This window comes from Odocoileus virginianus, unplaced genomic scaffold (assembly GCF_023699985.2).
Source record: "Odocoileus virginianus isolate 20LAN1187 ecotype Illinois unplaced genomic scaffold, Ovbor_1.2 Unplaced_Contig_16, whole genome shotgun sequence".
NCBI classification, from domain to species: Eukaryota; Metazoa; Chordata; class Mammalia; order Artiodactyla; family Cervidae; genus Odocoileus; species Odocoileus virginianus.
Window position 1 is genome coordinate 468079 of NW_027224333.1, and position 18213 is coordinate 486291.

Genomic DNA, 18213 nt, shown 5'->3' on the forward strand with positions numbered 1-18213 from the left:
ATTCAACATACATTTCTCAAGAGTTTTTGGTATCACTAAAACTGCTAAGTTTTTGAAAGGGAGGCCAATTTAGAAGAATGATGGTTCAAATTAATTATAGCTTTGTGTGTGTGTAAACATGCTTAGTCACTCGGTCCAGTCTGACTCTTTGCGACCCTTCAGGCTCCTCTGTTCATGGAATTCTCCAGGCAAGAATACTCATAGTGGGTTGCCATTCCCTTCTCCAGGGGATCTTCCTAACCCAGGGATCAAACCCAGTCTCCTGCATTGCCAGGCAGATTCTTTATCATCTGAGCCACCAGTGAAGTCCAATTATAACTTTAATTACCATGTATTCAGGGCTTGCTGGGAACTCATACATACTCAGCAAGCAATTCACTTGCATTGTCTCATACCATCACTACAAACCTGGGAGTAAGTCTTATTCTTTGCTCCATCTTATTTATGAGAAAACTGAGGCTTAGAGATGTTCTGAATCAAGCCAAAGAGCTCATAACCATATGAATCCAAGTCTTTACTGCCATCCCAATGGGTCTCAATCTTTATTGTGCAAAGATGCGAATCTCCTGAGGATTCTGGTTTATGGCGAAGGTACTTGGGTCCTGTTCCTTGTGACCATAATTCCCTGAATCTGCCTTAGAGCCCCAAAACCTACATGTTGACAAGAATCATCTGCCCAGGTAATTCCATTGCCCCAGGTCTACAGACCATATTTTGAGCAGCCTTGCATCCCTTCTTGTTGGCTCACTGGGCTTTGGGAAGTTTACAGTTGGATGAGGTTAAAGAGATGCTGCAATTAGAGACTAGTCTCCAGGGCATAAGAAAACAATGTGGTATAGACCAAAACCAAAATTATTTCAATCAATTTTATTTCATGGGAAAATCAAGTCTGTTTGTAAAGATGCGATTTAGCTCAAAAGAATGACTTTTCTGAATAAATCACAGATATTAGATGGTTGGTTTTTCAGTTTGCCTTTTGCTTCTTTTTTCTCGATGTGGAGATATATACTTCTGGTGGGAAGGAAATCTCTTTAGTTAATGCTTTCGGTGATTTGTTCCCAGTTAATGAAGATTTGAGGCTTTTTTGTTTGTCTCTTTTAAATTGGCTTGTGGTGTTTGTGCTACTTAATGCTAATTCTAAATAACTTCTAGGATTCTGCTTATTTATTTATATGATATACAGAATAATACATGTATAATATACATAATCATGGATAGCAGGCATAAGAGTATATATAAGGGTGCATACCTTTGATGATAAACAAAACTGATACATGAGTGTTAATATCTTCTGACACCATCATTTTAAGGAGATTGTGTGTGATTTGGACCTAAGAGCAGACCTAACTTATGCTAGGCCAGGTTCTCTCCATCTCTGTGTCATGAACATTTGGAGCCAGGTAGTAGTTCTTCATTGTGGGCACAGGGAGCTGTCCTCTGTATGGTAGGATGTTGAGCCAATCCCTGATGTCTACTCACTAGTTGCCAGTAGGAAACCCCACCCAAGAGTCCTGATAGCCAAAAATGTTTCCAGAAATTGCCAAATGTCCCCTGAGGGGGCAAAATCACCCCCAAGAATCACTCTGCTATATCCTTTTATTACCCTTTATTAATGCTGTCCCATGGTATCCCAGAATGAAAGGATGTTTTTATAATATCAAGGTCTTTTGTCTATCCAGAAACATTGGGTCACTTTCAACCTCACATTTATGAAATGAAAGCAAATTAGAAATCTTCCACTTTCAATCTAAAAGAAGAAAATCCTGTGACAACCTCTCAAAAACTGGATCTGGAGAGCCTTAAAATGAGTCATCCACTTAGGAGATAAACAGTCATCAAAGAAAAATGCTGGCCTGGAGTGTGTATTTCTGAATTGAGGAACAGCCAGAAACATTCTAGGCTGTGCTGGTGGGCTTTGGCATGCTTCTGGGTGCTTGTTTATTGCTTTGTGGCCCGTGTAGTGAGTGTCACAGGCAACATTTGACCTTTGTGTTTGTGTCTTCCTGCTCATAAGAGATCTGATGTGTGAGTGTGAGTGTCATAGTTTCATTATTCCACAGGTCTGATATTCTTACACTTATTTTCTGCCCTCATATATTGGCATTTGGGGGCTCATCTGCAGGTTTTGTTTCAAAAGACTGTTTCTTAGCAATTTATTCAAATCCAGAAGATATTCTCCCTCATAGACACAGCATTACATGAGTTGGTGAGGTTCCAATTTCCTATTGGACTCATGATGTACCTTATTCTTGTAGTCCTTAGACTGACGGATATTTATTATTTGTGAATTATTTCATCTTCAGTGATAATTTTTTGCCAGGTACTAGCTTGGGTACTGGGAACACCAAGGTCAGTAAACCAGACAAGGCTCTTGCTCTCATGAATCTAGCTGATATATATAGCTCATGATGCAGCGTGCTAGGGACTGGGTCTTGGCCACGTGAGAGTAGATGCCAAATAAATATGCATAGGATCCAATCTCTTTATACCAAGGGTTGACAAACTACAGTCAGTGGGCCAAATTTTTTTTGTATGACCGCCATGCCTAGAATGGTTTTTGCATTTTTAAATGATTGAAAAAAGTCAGAAGAATATTATTTTGTGACTTGAAAATTATATGATATTAGAATTTTAGTGTCTATGACTAAAAGACACTTACTCCTTGGAAGGAAAGTTATGACCAACCTAGACAGCATATTAAACAAAGCAGAGAGACATTACTTTGCCAACAAAGGTCCGTCTAGTCAAGGCTATGATTTTTCCAGTAGTCACGTATGGATGTGAGAGTTGGACTGTAAAGAAAGCTGAGCGCCAAAGAATTGATGCTTTTGAACTGTGGCATTGTAGAAGACTCTTGAGAGTCCCTTGGACTGCAAGGAGATCCAACCAGTCCATCCTAAAGGAGATCAGTCCTGGGTGTTCATTGGAAGGACTGATGCTGAAGCTGAAACTCAGCCACCTGATATTTAGTGGCTCAACTTTGGCCACCTGTTGTGAAGAGCTGACTCATTGGAAAAGACCCTGATGCTGGGAAAGATTGAAGGCAGGAGGAGAAGGGGACAACAGAGGATGAGATGGTTGGATGGCATCACCGACTCAATGGACATGAGTTTGGGTAAACTCCAGGAGTTGGTGATGGACAGGGAGGCCTGGCATGCTGCAGTCCATGGGGTCTCAAAGAGTCGGACACAACTGAGCGACTGAACTGAACTGATGACTAAAATTTTATTGGAACTTTTGTTTACGTGGTTTATGGCTGCCTTTGTGCTGCATTGGCAGATCTGAGTAGTTGTGACAAAGACTATATGAACCACAAGCCTGAAATATTTACAATGTGTAACTTTCTAAAATTCTAGTTAGTGGGGAAAGGGCTTTCAGGATTCCAGTCTTGGAAACTTTACAGCTTAAATCATTGGTGGGATACCTATAGTGTGAAGCAGCACTTTAGCACCAGTAGATAAAAATCTGACAGGTCTTGATCTACCTTCTACAGTGTTTGGGAGCTTATTGTCATCTGAACTCAGTCCCCTTGACCTCACCAACATTCTCTTCTAATGCTCCCTCCTATTCCTCCTCTGTTAGTTTCCTATTTATTGCAGATGTGACAAATTATCATAAATTGAAAGCATCAGAAATTTAATGTCATACAGTTTTGGATGTCAGTCTCACTCTACTGAGATCAAAGGCTGCATTCCTTTTGGGGGCTCTGGGGGAGAATCTGTGCCTTGCCTTTTCCAGCTTTTAGTAGCTGCCTACATTTCTTGGCTTATGGCTCTTTCCTCCATCTTTAAAAGTGTCAGCCTAGTATCTTCAAATCAATCTCTCTCTCTCTCTCTCTCTCTCTCTCTCACACACACACACACACACACAGCCACCTCTTCCTCCGGACTCTTTGATGACATTGCATTCGTCTGGATAATCCATAATAACCTCACTGTCTCAGGATCCCTTAACTTAATCACATCTACACAGCCCCTTTTGCCAGGTAAGGTAACACAGTCACAGGAATTAAGAGGTGGCCATCTTTGGGGGCAGGGGCTATTATTCTGGCTGCCACACCTTCTGTCTAGTAACTCCGCACTATACTTCTCTCTGCCTCCACAGAACGGACTGCAGGCTGAAGAGCATCTCTCAAGCTTTGTATCCACCAGCCAGGATATTGTAGTGGCTAAGAGTATAGGCTTTCATCTCTGAGTGTCAGGTTCAAGTCATTTGTTGTTGTGGTTGTTGAATAAATGAGGAATGAATGAGGTTATGGCATCACTGCATTTGTTCAATAAAAGAAAGCAGAACATGCTTACTGCTGGGTGCCTTAAAGCTCACATTTTGTTTCAGAAAATCGCACCTTCTGGTAAAGTTGCATCTTTCTTTGGTGGTAGTGAATGTCTTGAATTTTCTAGGGAAAGCAGACTTACTAGAACCCAACCCGAATCTGGTCAACATTTGACCACAGTGGTTCACAATCCTGATTGCGTGGGCCAATCAGAAAACCATATATATGCTCAATATATGTGCTCAACTGCAGAGCAGATACCTCACCAAAACTTCTGTGAGGTCATTAGTCTCTGTCTTTGCTCATATTTGACAGTTTTCATAATATAAAGGCAAATATATTTTACACACATAAACACTGTGATTCTGGGGATTCTAGGAAGAGGCAACCAGGAGATGTGGAAAGCTCATAGACTGCCTCCCCCCCACACTAGTCTGTATGGTTCCCATGGGCGCCGCATCTGGGGACTCTGTCCTAAGCTGTAGCAACCTGAATGAAGTGAGGAGGCAGGAAAAAAAAAAGCTGATTTTAGACTTCATTGAGAATACTCTGATTTGATCTTTAGGAGAACTTGCATAAACCTTGGATGAATGTTTTGAGAAAAAGTTCTTTAATTTTAAAAGATGATGTGAATTGAGACAAGGTGGATGCATTCGACTAAGTCTCCTAAATCCCCTACATATGAAAGAGCTCTGTTCCAAGATTGAGATCATAAGTCCAAATTTATTCGTTAAGTCCAACAAAGTTAGCCTAGGTACCCAACTAACACAGTTGGCTATATAGTACTGTACTGTAATAAGTTTATAATACTTTTCACACAAATAATACATAAAAAACAAACAAACACAAAAAATAACAAGCCTTTATGCTTGCTTCTGGACATCCTGGACTTGAAATAAAGATACTGTACTACTGTACTCTATACAGTTGTTGTTATTTAGTCGCTCAGTTGAGTTTGATTCTGCGATGCCATGGACCATATCCCACCAGGCTCCTCTGTCCATGGGATTCTCCAGGCAAGAATATTGAAGTGGGTTGCCATTTCCTTCCCCAGGGGATCTTCCTGACCCAGGGATCACTAAATTATCATACCTTAAAAAGCAATCCAACTGTAATTCTAAGACATGTTTGCAGCTTTCCCAGCCATTGTGTTGTGACATTTCCTTGACTCTATGTGTGCTTGGCTCTGAAGTTAGACATTTTATTCTCAAAATGTCTCTACTGCTTTAGGGATAAAAATTAAAATAAAGAACACTGTTCTAGATCATTTAGACCAGTCACATACCTCCTGACTTTATCCCAAGATACTGTGAAAGAATATAGGTTTAGCCTGTGAGTTGTGTTCATTTTATAATTTTCCCAAAATGAACCTCGTGTTTCCAACTTAAAAAAAAAATGTTGAAATTGCATGTACTTAATTTGAAACAAAGTCATGAAAAATTCACAACAGTGGAAATATAAACTGGGAACACTGAGAAAATTGGGACCTAGGGGAAGATGGAGATTATTTGATGTATTATGACTGCTGATTGGCAGGTAGTAGCAAAGACAATGAGATGGTGGAGAGGATGAAGGGTGATGAACTGAAGTAGCCCATACAGACTTTTCCAAGTCTGAATGAACTCTTTTGGCTTCAATTATTCAAGTTTCTGGTACATTATGTTTGTGATTATGAAACAACTTGGTCCATTACCCATAATCAAAAATGTAACTGAATGATATTTTTAATATGCCGCACATTTGATAATATACTGCTTTTGAGATGTCTTCAAAGTCCCTCTTCATTTATTATTTGATAACTTTCTCTCCTAGGAACATTGTTTTTTCAGCCATGTCCTAAGGATGGGGTTAAGAACCAATTGATTCTGGGGACAGTTTTGTCTCCTTTGAGAAATGATGTTTCCAAAGCCTGATCAATGCAGTTGCTGTGCTTTCAAGAAAGTGCCCATTCTTTTCTCTTTCTGGGTTTGTCTGTAGCCTTCTCTGGAACCATCAGCTGCTGCAAGAACTAAAGTTGCAGGAGACAGCAACTCCATACATTCAAGTCTTTACAAATAGACCAAGCCTTTTCTCCCTTTTGGCTAGTAATTCCAAATTTTCCAAAGAAGTTAAATTCTACAAAGTTAAGAGTCATGGGCTATGATGTATAATGGACTCAGAAGAATTTAAAACACCACACTTCATTTTTTATTATGCTAAGTGTAGTCATTTGTGAACAGTTTCCAAAACTATGTATTACTTGATTGCAAAGGAACTATTGTAGTTGAGAGAAGAAGACGAAGACTCAAGAAAGATGTAAACTGGCTGGCTTCTATTTTGCCAGATTTGGGAATGTGTTTTATTTATTTATATTTAGAGATAAAATATCAGTTTCAAAATTTGAACATCTTTCTTCTCCACATGCCCCCCCCACACACACACACACACCAGACCTAAGTCCCTTCTGCTCATTCTCATATTGGTGATTTAGTGTATCATCCTCCCAGTTGCTCAAGCCAGAAATGTTTAAGTCATCCTAGATTGCCCCTTCTCAACCCCCCACTAGATACAGTTTGTCCCCAAGCATCTTTGTGGTTCTAAGTATCTCTCCATCTATTCCAATTTCAACCAGCATCCTACCTAGTCCGCTGTCTCTTCTGATCTCTGCATCTTCGGCTTGCTTTCTCCCTCAATTCCTTTAGAACTGTGTTTCCAGTCATCTTTCCCTTATGCAAATCTGATCATGTTCCTCTCTTAACCAAGGTTCCTTAATGACTAGCCATCACTGGCTGAGTAAAACCCTACAGAGATAGCTCTCCAGGATCTGGCCCTGATTTCTTTACCTCCTGCTGTTTCCTTTCTTCTAGCCTTGTAATTTCCCCCAAACAAGCCTGTTCTCTCAAATTCATTTGCCTTGGCACCCACTGATTTTTTTTTCAATGTTGCATTTCTACTAAGCAAACCCTTACTCCTCTTATTCAACTTCAAGCCTCCAGTGAAACACTGCCTTCTTATAAAGCCTGCCTTCATCCCCAGATTGATTTCAAAGGCTTTTATTCTAGGCATCCCATTGCATTTGGCTCTTACTTCTTATATCACAGTCTCTGGATTTCATGGATTGAGTGTGTTCTTCGTACGAAAATTCAACTCCTTAAGGACAAGGACTGTTGTCATTTTGATAATCTCAAGCCTAGTACTGTTTTTGGCATGTAATAGGTGTTCATTACATTTTGTTCAAATTAATTATGCAGCAGGACATTTGTTGTTGTTTACTCATTCAGTCATGTCCGACCCTTTGCAACCCCCATGAACCCCATAAACTATAGCCTACTAGGTTCCTCTGTCCATGAAATTTTCCAGTCAAGAATCCTAGAGTGGGTTGCCAGTTCCTTCTTCAGGAGATCCTCGCAACCCAGGGATCGGACCTATGTTTCCTGCTTTATATGCAGATTCTTTACCACTGAGCCACCAGGGAAGCCCTGGAGGACATAGTAAATAAAAAAATAAAATGTATCTTGTAGGGATTGGTTTATTTTACTTGAGTCATAAGCTATTATACATAGGTTGGCAAATTGTGGCCCACTGTCCAAATCCAGCCTTCCACCTTCTCTTGTAAATGAAGTTTGATTGGCACACAGCCATACCCATTCACTTATAAACTATGGTTGCTTTCATGCCACAAAGGCAGATCTGAGTAGTTTTGACAGAGACCACGTGGCCCACAAAGCCTGAAATATTTACTTTCTGGCCTTTTACAGAAAAAGATAGCCAACCCCTGCTACAGATAACCCAGCCATTGGAGGGCATATATTTTAAATGCTTTTAAAGAATAGGTATGTAATTCCATTTTGACACTTCAGGTAGCAGTGAGCTCCATTTGATACCTAAACTTCATATTTAAAAATCACCGGTGAGTTCCCTGGCAGTCCAGTGGTTAAGACTCCATGGTTCCAATGCAGGGGACATGAGTTCAATCCCTGGTCGGGGAACTAAGATCCCACATGCTTTGTGGTAAAGCAAAAAAAAAAAAAAGAAAGAAAGAAATCACCAACTCATCTGGAACTTCCCATCTGGGATGCACTGGTGTGTGCATGTTTAATGAAACATAGCCTTCCCTGTGAGGTCTTTCCCAGTGGCTCCCCCCCGCCAATCTAACACTGTAAATCTTTGTCCTCTGCTAACACTGCTGACCCCTTCCCTGCTTTCTTCCCCCATCCTTAGCTGTTGTTATTCAACATACTATATCCTTTGCTTACCCTGGTTTATTTTCTACTCCTGCCAAAGTGGTGCGGTGGTAAAGAATCCACTAGCCAAGGAAGAGACACGGGTTTGATCCCTGGGTTGGAGAAGATCTCCTGGAGAAGGAAATGACAACCCACTCCAGTATTCTTGTCTGGAAAATCCATGGACAGAGAAGCCTGGCGGGCTACAGTCCATGGGGTCACAAAGAGTCAGACATGACTGAGCAACTGAGCATGCACACCAGAGTATGATATCTCCATTTGCTAAAACAATGAATAAATAAATCAGTGAAATCCCAGATAAAGAGGGGGAAAAAAATCCAAGCATTAACATACTTCCATTTACTCTTTGGAACAAACCATTTAGGCAGGAATTTGCTACCAGTACGGAAGAAAGGTGTCTTAATAGTCTCTGGGGCCAGTCTTTCTGTCTCTCTTCTTTCAGGTGAATAATTGATGACGGTGATGAACTCTTTGGGGATTCCTTAATGTTTCCCGCATACACAGCAAATCCCTGGCCGTGTCTGTGGGGCCCAACACTGTTCCTCCTCGCAGAACTTTTCTTGATTGTTGAGGAAACAATAGCTACCTCATCAAAGCTGTTGTACCCTGGCTGATATCTGTGATTCCTAGGAATTCCTTCTCTGTGAGGGGACACTAGGTTTCAGAGGACTGCAAGGTGTTGTTTCTTATGTCATCACTTTCTCACTGTCTGTGTCAAGGGTAGAGATATTCACTCTCAGTGGAATCAGCGATGTGTATGTGTGCACACAAACAAACCCAGGATTGTGGGAATCTCTGCTTTGAGTCTTTGATGTGGAGTATTTTCACATCACATGTCTATATGTATATGTACTTTTTATCGATCATATCTGTATACTTTCAATGATGAAAATAACTCATTAGACTGCTATAAAATAGAAACTCAGTGGTTACAATTTAGCATAGAATTTAAAAGCCTAAGCCTTTTTAGCTTAAGTCTTGGTTGATTTCAAGTCTTGTAAGTTTTACAATTTGGGGGAAATTACTTAACCTTCTTAAGCCTCAATTAATCTATATTATATTTGTGTGCTGCATTTGCTCAGTCACTTCAGTCATGTCCGACTCTTTGTGATCCCATGGACTATAGCCCGCCAGGCTCCTCTGTCCATGGGATTCTCCAGGCAAGAATACTGGAGTGGGTTGCCATGCCCTTTTCCAGGAGATCTTCCCGACCCAGGGATCTAACCCACATCTCCTGCATTGCAGGTGGATTGTTTACCCACTGAGCCACCTGGGAAGCCATATTATATTTATACATACTATATATTACTGTAATATCAACATAATGTATCCTAAGTAAACATTGTGATAATGTATCATAAGTAAATATTATATATAATAATAATACATTGTGTCATATATTATAAATATACTAGATTGTATTATTATATAGTTGTTATTAAATATTATATAAGATAAGGTCAGAAATGCTAACTGCCTCTTAAGGTTGTTTGAAAGAGTGACTAAAAATCCCTTGACTCCATCACTGGTACACAGGAGGCTATCAACATATGTTTCTATTCCCATGTCTAGTGTGCATCATGGCAATTCAGTTCAGTCACTCAGTTGTGTCTGACTCTTTGTGACCCCATGCACACCAGACTTCCCTGTTCATCACCAACTGGAGCTTGCTCAAACTCATGTCCATTGTGTCAGTGATGCCATCCAACCATCTCATCCTCTGTCATCCCTTTCTCCTCCTGCCTTCAATCTTTCCCAGCACCAGGGTCTTTTCCAATGAGTCAGTTCTTCACATCAGGTGGCCAAAGTATTGGAGTTTCAGCTTCAGCATCAGTCCTTCCAATGAATACCCAGGACTGATCTCCTTTAGGATGGACTGGTTGGATCTCCTTGCTGTCCAAGGGACTCTCAAGAGTCTTCTCCAACACCACAGTTCAAAAGCATCAATTCTTTGGTGCTCAGCTTTCTTTACAGTCCAACTCTCACATCCATACATGACTACTGGAAAAACCATAGCTTTGACTAGACAGACCTTTGTTGGCAAAGTGATGTCTCTGCTTTTAATATGCTATCTAGGTTGGTCATAGCTTTTCTTCCAAGGAGTAAGCATCTTTTAATTTCATGGCTGCAGTCACCATCTGCAGTGATTTTGGAGCCCCCCAAAATAAAGTCTGTCACTGTTTCCATTGTTTCTCCATCTATTTGCCATGAAATGATGGGACCAGATGCCATGATCTTAGTTTTTTGAATGTTGAGTTTTAAGTCAACTTTTTCACTCTCCTCTTTCACTTTCATCAAGAGGCTCTTTAGTTCTTCACTTTCTTCCATAAGGGTGGTGTCATCTGCATATCTGAGGTTATTGATATTTCTCCCAGCAATCTTGATTCCAGCTTGTGCTTCATCCAGCCCAGCATTTCACATGATGTACTCTGCATATAAGTTAAATAAGCAAGGTGACAATATACAGCCTTGATGTACTCCTTTCCTGATTTGGAACCAGTCTGTTGTTCCATGTCCAGTTCTAACTGTTGCTTCTTGACCTGTGTACAGATTTCTCAGGAGGCAGGTCAGGTGGTCTGGTATTTCCATCTCTTGACTTTGCATTCCAGGATGTCTGGCTCTAGGTGAGTGATCACACCATCGTGGTTATCTAGGTCATGAAGATCTTTTTTGTATAGTTCTTCTGTGCATTCTTGCCACCTCTTCTTAATATCTTCTCCTTTGTTTAGGTCCATATCTTTTCTGTCCTTTATTGTGTCCATCTTTGCATGAAATGTTCCCTTGGTATCTCTAATTTTCTTGAAGAGATCTCTAGTCTTTCCCATTCTGTTGTTTTCCTCTATGAGGAAGGCTTTCTTATCTCTCCTTGCTATTTTTTGGAACTCTGCATTCAAATGGGTATATCTTTCCTTTTCTCCTTTGCCTTCGCTTCTCTTCTTTTCTCAGCTATATGTAAGTCCTCCTCAGACAACCATTTTGCATTTCTTTTTCTTGGGGATGGTCTTGATCCCTGTCTCCTGTACAATGTCATGAACCTCCATCCATAGTTCTTCAGGCACTCTGTCTATCAGATCTAATCCCTTGAATCTATTTGTCACTTCTACTATATAATCATAAGGGATTTGATTTAGGTCATACCTGAATGGTCTAGTGGTTTTCCCTACTTTCTTCAATTTAAGTCTGAATTTTGCAATAAGGAGTTCATGATCTGAGCCACAGTCAGCTCCTGGTCTTATTTTTGCTGACTGTATAGAGCTTTCCCATCTTTTGACTGCAAATAATATAATCCATCTGATTTCGGTATTGACCATCTGGTGATGTCCATGGGTAGAGTTGTCTCTTGTGTTGTTGTACGAGGCTGTTTGATATTACCAGTGCATTCTCTTGGCAAAACTCTGTTAGCCTTTGCATGATGGCAATTAGCAGTAGTGTTTTCTGTTACTGAGAAATAAAAATGAAAAAGTTTGCATGTGTTTCCATAAAAGAGAGGAAGCAGTATCTTGAAGTATCTTTCCACATGGTTTTCTTTGTGTCATTTTATGAGATCGGGTGACCTAGAAGATTCTCCAGACTGGGATGTTTGCAATTGGCTGAGAAAATCCACAGTTAACCAAGAGTGGCTTGGATTTTAGGGACTGAGAACTGATTTTTAAACACAAAAATGAAGTTTGCTTGACATTATGACCAATTGAGGAAGAGGCTGAGGTTTGTGAGTTGCAGATCACTGTATGACCGTTGATGTTTTCCCCTTTGGTCTGCAGGGTGATTTCACCTGGAACAGTATGTCGGGCCGCAGCGTGCGGTTGAGGTCAGTGCCCATCCAGAGCCTCTCAGAGTTGGAGCGAGCCCGCCTACAGGAAGTGGCTTTTTATCAGCTGCAGCAGGACTGTGACCTGAGTTGTCAGATCACCATTCCCAAAGGTAAGGCCCCATTTTGCCATTCCGTGGGGGATGTTGCCAGTCAAACAAAAGCTCTGCCAGAGTTACAAGCTGCAGATTCATCTCAGCCCCACCACAGACCCAGGAAGGAAGCTACAGCTTCTGGGTCATTGGCTGGCATTGGGGTCCGGTTTGAAAGATGTGTTCAATAGGACAGTTTACATGTCAACTAATATGTTTATTAAAAAGAAGATTGACTTGGAGCATTAAAGGGGAAAGCCACATGCATCTCAACAGTCTACGTGGCTTCAGCACAACCAGTTAAAAAGAAGTTTCAAAAAAGTCAACTTAAAAAATTAGAAGAAAAACCATGTCTATCTCAATATGATTTCAAAATAACCAGTTAAATGGTTTAGCAATCTGTTAAACACATCCTTTGACCTTATGCAAACCCAGAATCAGTTATTATACCAATGTTAACTCATTTTTATCCACCTGGCATTCTCTATTAAGGTTCACCACTATAATGCTGAAGCCAGTGCAGGCCTAGTTGTCTGATGTTTTTACAAACACAGATCCTGATTCTGGTAAAAATGGGAAACATATATTTGAAAGCCTTTGATCTGTAAAGCCTATTTCTGAATGTTTTCTATTTTCTATAAAGGCACTTTTTAATGTGCGTTAGCATATACAGAAAGGTAATTTGAGGTGAAGTGAAAAGCTGTGATTCTACACAAATAGAGTAAACCTGACATAAAAAGAGCGTTGGCTGCTGTGCCTAAAACTTACATATAAAAGCTAGATTGCCTTGACAGATTTCAGTATCTGCAGAACTCCTCCTTTGTTTTCTTTTATTGATGGATTGAGGGAATGCTTCATGAATAGTTATTTATAAAATAATTCATATCATGCATATGCACGTACACATAGATACGTAGTTCTCAACCAAGGATGGTTCCCGCAGCTTCAGGTTTAAATCTCCAGAATTTAGCAATGCCTGGCTCCACTTTCAGTTTTCACAGCTTAGAGGAAGGATGCAGCTGACATCTAGGGGTTAGAAGCCAGGGATGCTGTTAAACATCCTATAATACACTGGACAGTCCCTCACAGCAGCATCGTCAGGTCCCAAGGGCCCAAATGTAGAGATTGAGCAACCTGAATATACACGTGAACACATGCCAAGGGCCCAAATGTAGAGACTGAGCAACCTGAATATACACGTGAACACATGTGCTTACATTTCGTCAACAACAGTGCCGATGGGGCTATTTTCTGGGCTTATTTGTGGCTAATGGAAACAGTACTAGCGTGGGAGTCTGAAGACTAGAATATGAGGACTTGTCCGGTCATTTCCCCTCCACAGGTGAGCTTGTGTAATTCACCTCTCTAGTAGGAGGTTCAGTTTCGTTGACTAGAGAGAACAGGACAAAAACACTGACCCCCCAGAATTTTTCACTGGATGATGACTCTCAGGGCCGCTTTTATTCTTTTCCTTAATATAGTTGGTCTACAGTGTTATATTAGTTTCAGGTATACAGCATAGTGATTCAGTATTTTTACAGATTATACTCCAAAGTTAGTATAAGATAATGGTTATGGTTCCTTGTGCTGTACAATATATCCTAGATGCTTATCTATTTTATACATCGCGCTTCATACCTTTTAGTCCCATATCCCAGTTTTGCCCATCTCTTCCCATTCCAAACTTGTAATCACTAGTTTGTTTTCTATATCCATGAGTCTATTTCTGTTGTGCTATATACATTCGTTTATTTTTTGCATTCCACATATGAGTGGTATCATTCAGTATTTGTCTTTCTCTGTCTGACTGATTTCACTAAGCATAATATTCTCCAAGTCCATCCACATTGCTTCAAATGGCAGAATTTCTTTCTTTTTATGCCTGAGTAATATTCTATTGTGTGTGTATACATATCTGCCTGCCAATGCAGGAGACACAGGAGTGTTCAATTCCTGGGTCAGGAAGATCCCTTGGAGGAGGAAATGGCAACCCACTCCAGTATTCTTGCCTGGGAAATCCCATGGACTGAGGAGCTTGTGGGCTACAGTCCATGGGGTCACAAAGAGTCGGACATGACTTAGCAACGAAACAATTTGAATGTGTGTTTTTTTCTAGATATATACTCAGAAGTGGAATTGCTGGATAATATGGTAGTTCTATTTTTAGTTTTCTGAGGACCCTCCATACTATTTTCCACAGTGGCTGCATCAGTTTACATTCCCACCAACAGTGTTCAAGGATTCCCTTTTCTCCACATCCTCGCCAACATTTGTTATTTGTAGACTTTGTGATGATATCCATTTGGCAGATGTGAGGTGATATCTCATTGTGATTTTGATTTGCATTTCTCTGATAGTGATGCTGAGCAGCTTTTTATGTGCCTCTTGGCCATCTGCATTTCCCTTTTTGGAAAAATGTCTATTCAGGTCATCTGCCTGTTTTTTAGTTGGGTTATTTGTTTTATTTAATGCTGAGTTGTATGAGCTGTTTTTGTATGTTGGATACATACACCCCCTTATTGGTCACATTGCAAAAATTTTCTCCCATTCCGTAAGTTGTCTTTTTTTCCCCCTTCTTCTCTACTGCATGGCATGTGGGATCTTAGTTCCCTGACCAGGGATCTAACTTGTGGCCCCTGCATTGGAAGCATGGATTCCTAACCACTGAGAGTCCTCATAGGTTATCTTTTTGTTTTTTCAAGGGCAAAATTTTAAGTTTAATTACACCCTGTTTGTTTATTTTTGCTTTTATTTCTTCTGCCTTAGCAGATAGATCCAAGAAAATATTGCTCCAACATGTCAAAGAGTGTTTTGCCTATGAGCCTTATGGTTTCAGGTCTTATATTTAGGTCTTTAATCCATTTTGAGTTTATTTTTGTATATGGCATGAGAAAATGTTCTAATTTCATTTTTTTGCATTGGCTCTTTTAAAAGAAAATGTTTTATTTATTTTTGCTTGCACTGGGTCTTTGTTGCTGCGTGTGGGCTTTCTCTAGTTGTGGTGACTGGGGGCTACTCTCTAGTTGTGGCACACAGGCTTCTCATTTGCAGTGGCTTCTCTTGTCGCAGAGCATGGGCTCTAGAGCACGTGGGCTTCTGTAGTTGCAGTTTGCGGGCTCTAGAACTCGGACTCCATAGTTGTGGTGCATGGGCTTAGTTGCTCTGCAGCGTGTGGAATCTTCCCAGACTAGGGATTGAACCCGTGTCCCCTGCATTGGCAGGCAGTTTCTCTACCAGTGAACCTCCAGGGAAGTCTTAATCTCATTTTTTTACATGTAGCTGTTGAGTTTTCCCAGCACCACTTATCCAAGAGACTGTCTTTTCTCCATTGGATATTCTTGTCTCTTTTGTCATAGACTAATTGACCAGAGGTGTGTCAGTTTATTTCTGGGCTCTATGTGCCTAATTCTGTATCAGTACCACACTGCTTGGATTACTGTAGTCTAAGGACTGGGAAGGTGATATCTCCAACTTTGTTCTTTATTCTCAAGATTGCTTTAGCAATTCTAGGTCTTTTGTGGTTCCATATAAATTTTAGGATTATTTGTTCTAGTTCTGTGAAAAATGTCATGGGTATTTTGATAGGGATTGCATTAAATCTGTAGATTGCTTTGGGTAGTATGGCCATTTTAACAATATTAATTCTTCCAATCCAAGAGCATGGGATATCTTTCCATTTCTTTGTATCATCTTCAGTTTCCTTCATCAGTGTTTTATAGTTTTCAGAGTATAGGTCTTTCACCTCCTTGGTTAAGTTTATTCCTAAGTATTTTATTCTTTTTGATGTGATTTTAAATGGATTTTTTTTTACTTTTTTCTGATAGTTCATTATTATTATATAGAAAAGCAACTGATTTCTGTATATTATTCTTGTATCCTGCTACTTGACTGAATTCATTGATTAGTTCTAATACTATTTTGGTGGAGACTTTAGGGTCTTCTATAGAAAATATCATGTCCTCTGCAAATAGTGGTGGTTTTACTTATTCCTGTCTAATTTGGACGCCTTTTATTTCTTTTCCTTGTCTGATGGCTGTGGCTTGGACTTCCAATACTATGTTAAACAGAAGTGGCAAGAGGGGCCACTTTTATTCTTTAAACTGGTATCTTGGACTCTGTTGAAGGCCATAGAAGAGTTCAGGAGAAGACAGATGTAGGTTAGGCCGAGTGGCTGGTGGGACAGGCACATTTCACTGACCGATGCGTGGCTCCTGTGGCTTTTGCATCATACTCTGATTCCCTGGTGGCTCAGACGGTAAAGCATCTGCCCACAATGCGGGAGACCCGGGTTCGATCCCTGGGTTGGGAAGATCCCACCTGGAGAAGGAAATGGCAACCCACTTCAGTACTCTTGCCTAGAAAATTCCATGGATGGAGGAGCCTGGTGGGCTACAGTCCATGGGGTCGCAAAGAGTCGGACACGACTGAGTGACTTTACTTCACTACTTGACACCACAACCATAGCCAGTTCCTCCCAGGAGGAAATTCCTAGCCTTGTTATATCTTTTCATGCTAATGTGACACAGAGATCCTCACCTCAAGTAAGAAGAAAATCCCTTTGGCAGTTGGTGAAAAATGAGTACTGATTGCCATCAGGCCAGGTTGCTGCTGCTTCCTAGGACAATCTCATTCTGCCTCGTCTTGTCTTTGTTTGATTTTAAGGTGGAGACGAAGCCTGCCCTTACTTCCCTATTAATTAACAAGATGGCCCAGGTGGGGTCCAAGAGCCCTGTCTCTGTTTTACAAGAACAGATGATCTTTCAGTTCCTAAGAAAAAATTTTAATAGAAATGTTGGCAAGCACAATTTATAGTAAAGGAAATGATGACTCTAAAAAGTTATGTGAAACCCAGATTTGAGACATATCAGATGAGATAACAAGAAATAAATATTCTTTGTAATTTTGTTTTCAAATCAGTTAATTTGATGTTTCTCTTTGTTCTTGCTCTTTAAAGAGTCCATTAAATAAATAACCTTTAACAAACAGAATTTTATAGAACTTATCTGCTACAAGCTCCGTCTCCATTGCTTATTTCTGCGACTATGTGGGTCCTAGTACATTCAGGGAAAGATTTGTTCTATCAAGATGTCCAAAGATGTTTGGGCTACAGGAGTTACTTTGACAGTTTCTATCAAAATGGGAGCTAATGATTTGCAAATCATCTCTTACTTATGAAAGAGAGAAGGAAGTGTGTGGCTGGGTGGGAAAAAACAGACATCACCCAAGAGTTCTAAAACTACTGTTTGGGTGAGATGATTATAGACATTGAACATTTACAAAGATCAAATGCATGGCCGGTGCTGAGTGCTGTGATGGCAGCTTTGGTCTGAGGATGGCCGCTTTTGTTCCATGCAGAAACCTAAGTGGAGGTTCTAAACAGAGTTAGTCACTGTATGAATTTACTTAGGAAAATAAATACAAACGCCACAGTCTAGAACCTAAACTAATGATATAAAGCCTACTGAGATAGTGGGTATAATGAAAATGGAAACATATTCAAGCTCACAGTTTTGCTCTTTGTTACCTTAGAATGACTGTGTGTGCGTGCTCAATCACTCAGTCACATCCAACTCTTTGCGACCCCATGGACTGTAGCCCGCCAGGCTCCTCTGTCCATGGGATTTTCCAGGCAAGAATACTGGAGTGGGTTGCCATTTCCTTCTCCAGGGGATCTTCCTGACCCAGGGATCAAACCCACATCTCTTGCATCTCCTACATTGGCAGGCAGATTCTTTACCACTGTGCCACCTGGGAAGCCCCTGGAATGACTATAGGAATTTATTTATGGATATGTTTGGAGGACTGTCTTCCTCTATG

At 40.4% G+C, this 18213-nt stretch overlaps 1 protein-coding gene across 5 annotated transcripts in view; it reads left to right on the forward strand.

Moving 5' to 3' along the window:
- ARHGAP6 (Rho GTPase activating protein 6) overlaps positions 1-18213 on the forward strand; it is a 511877-nt gene that overhangs the window by 412852 nt on the left and 80812 nt on the right. For all 5 annotated transcript variants that reach the window (XM_070464131.1, XM_070464130.1, XM_020911576.2 and 2 more), the window contains exon 2: positions 12258-12417. In XM_070464131.1, coding sequence (XP_070320232.1) covers positions 12258-12417 — 160 coding nt within the window. The remainder of the gene's footprint in view (positions 1-12257; positions 12418-18213) is intronic.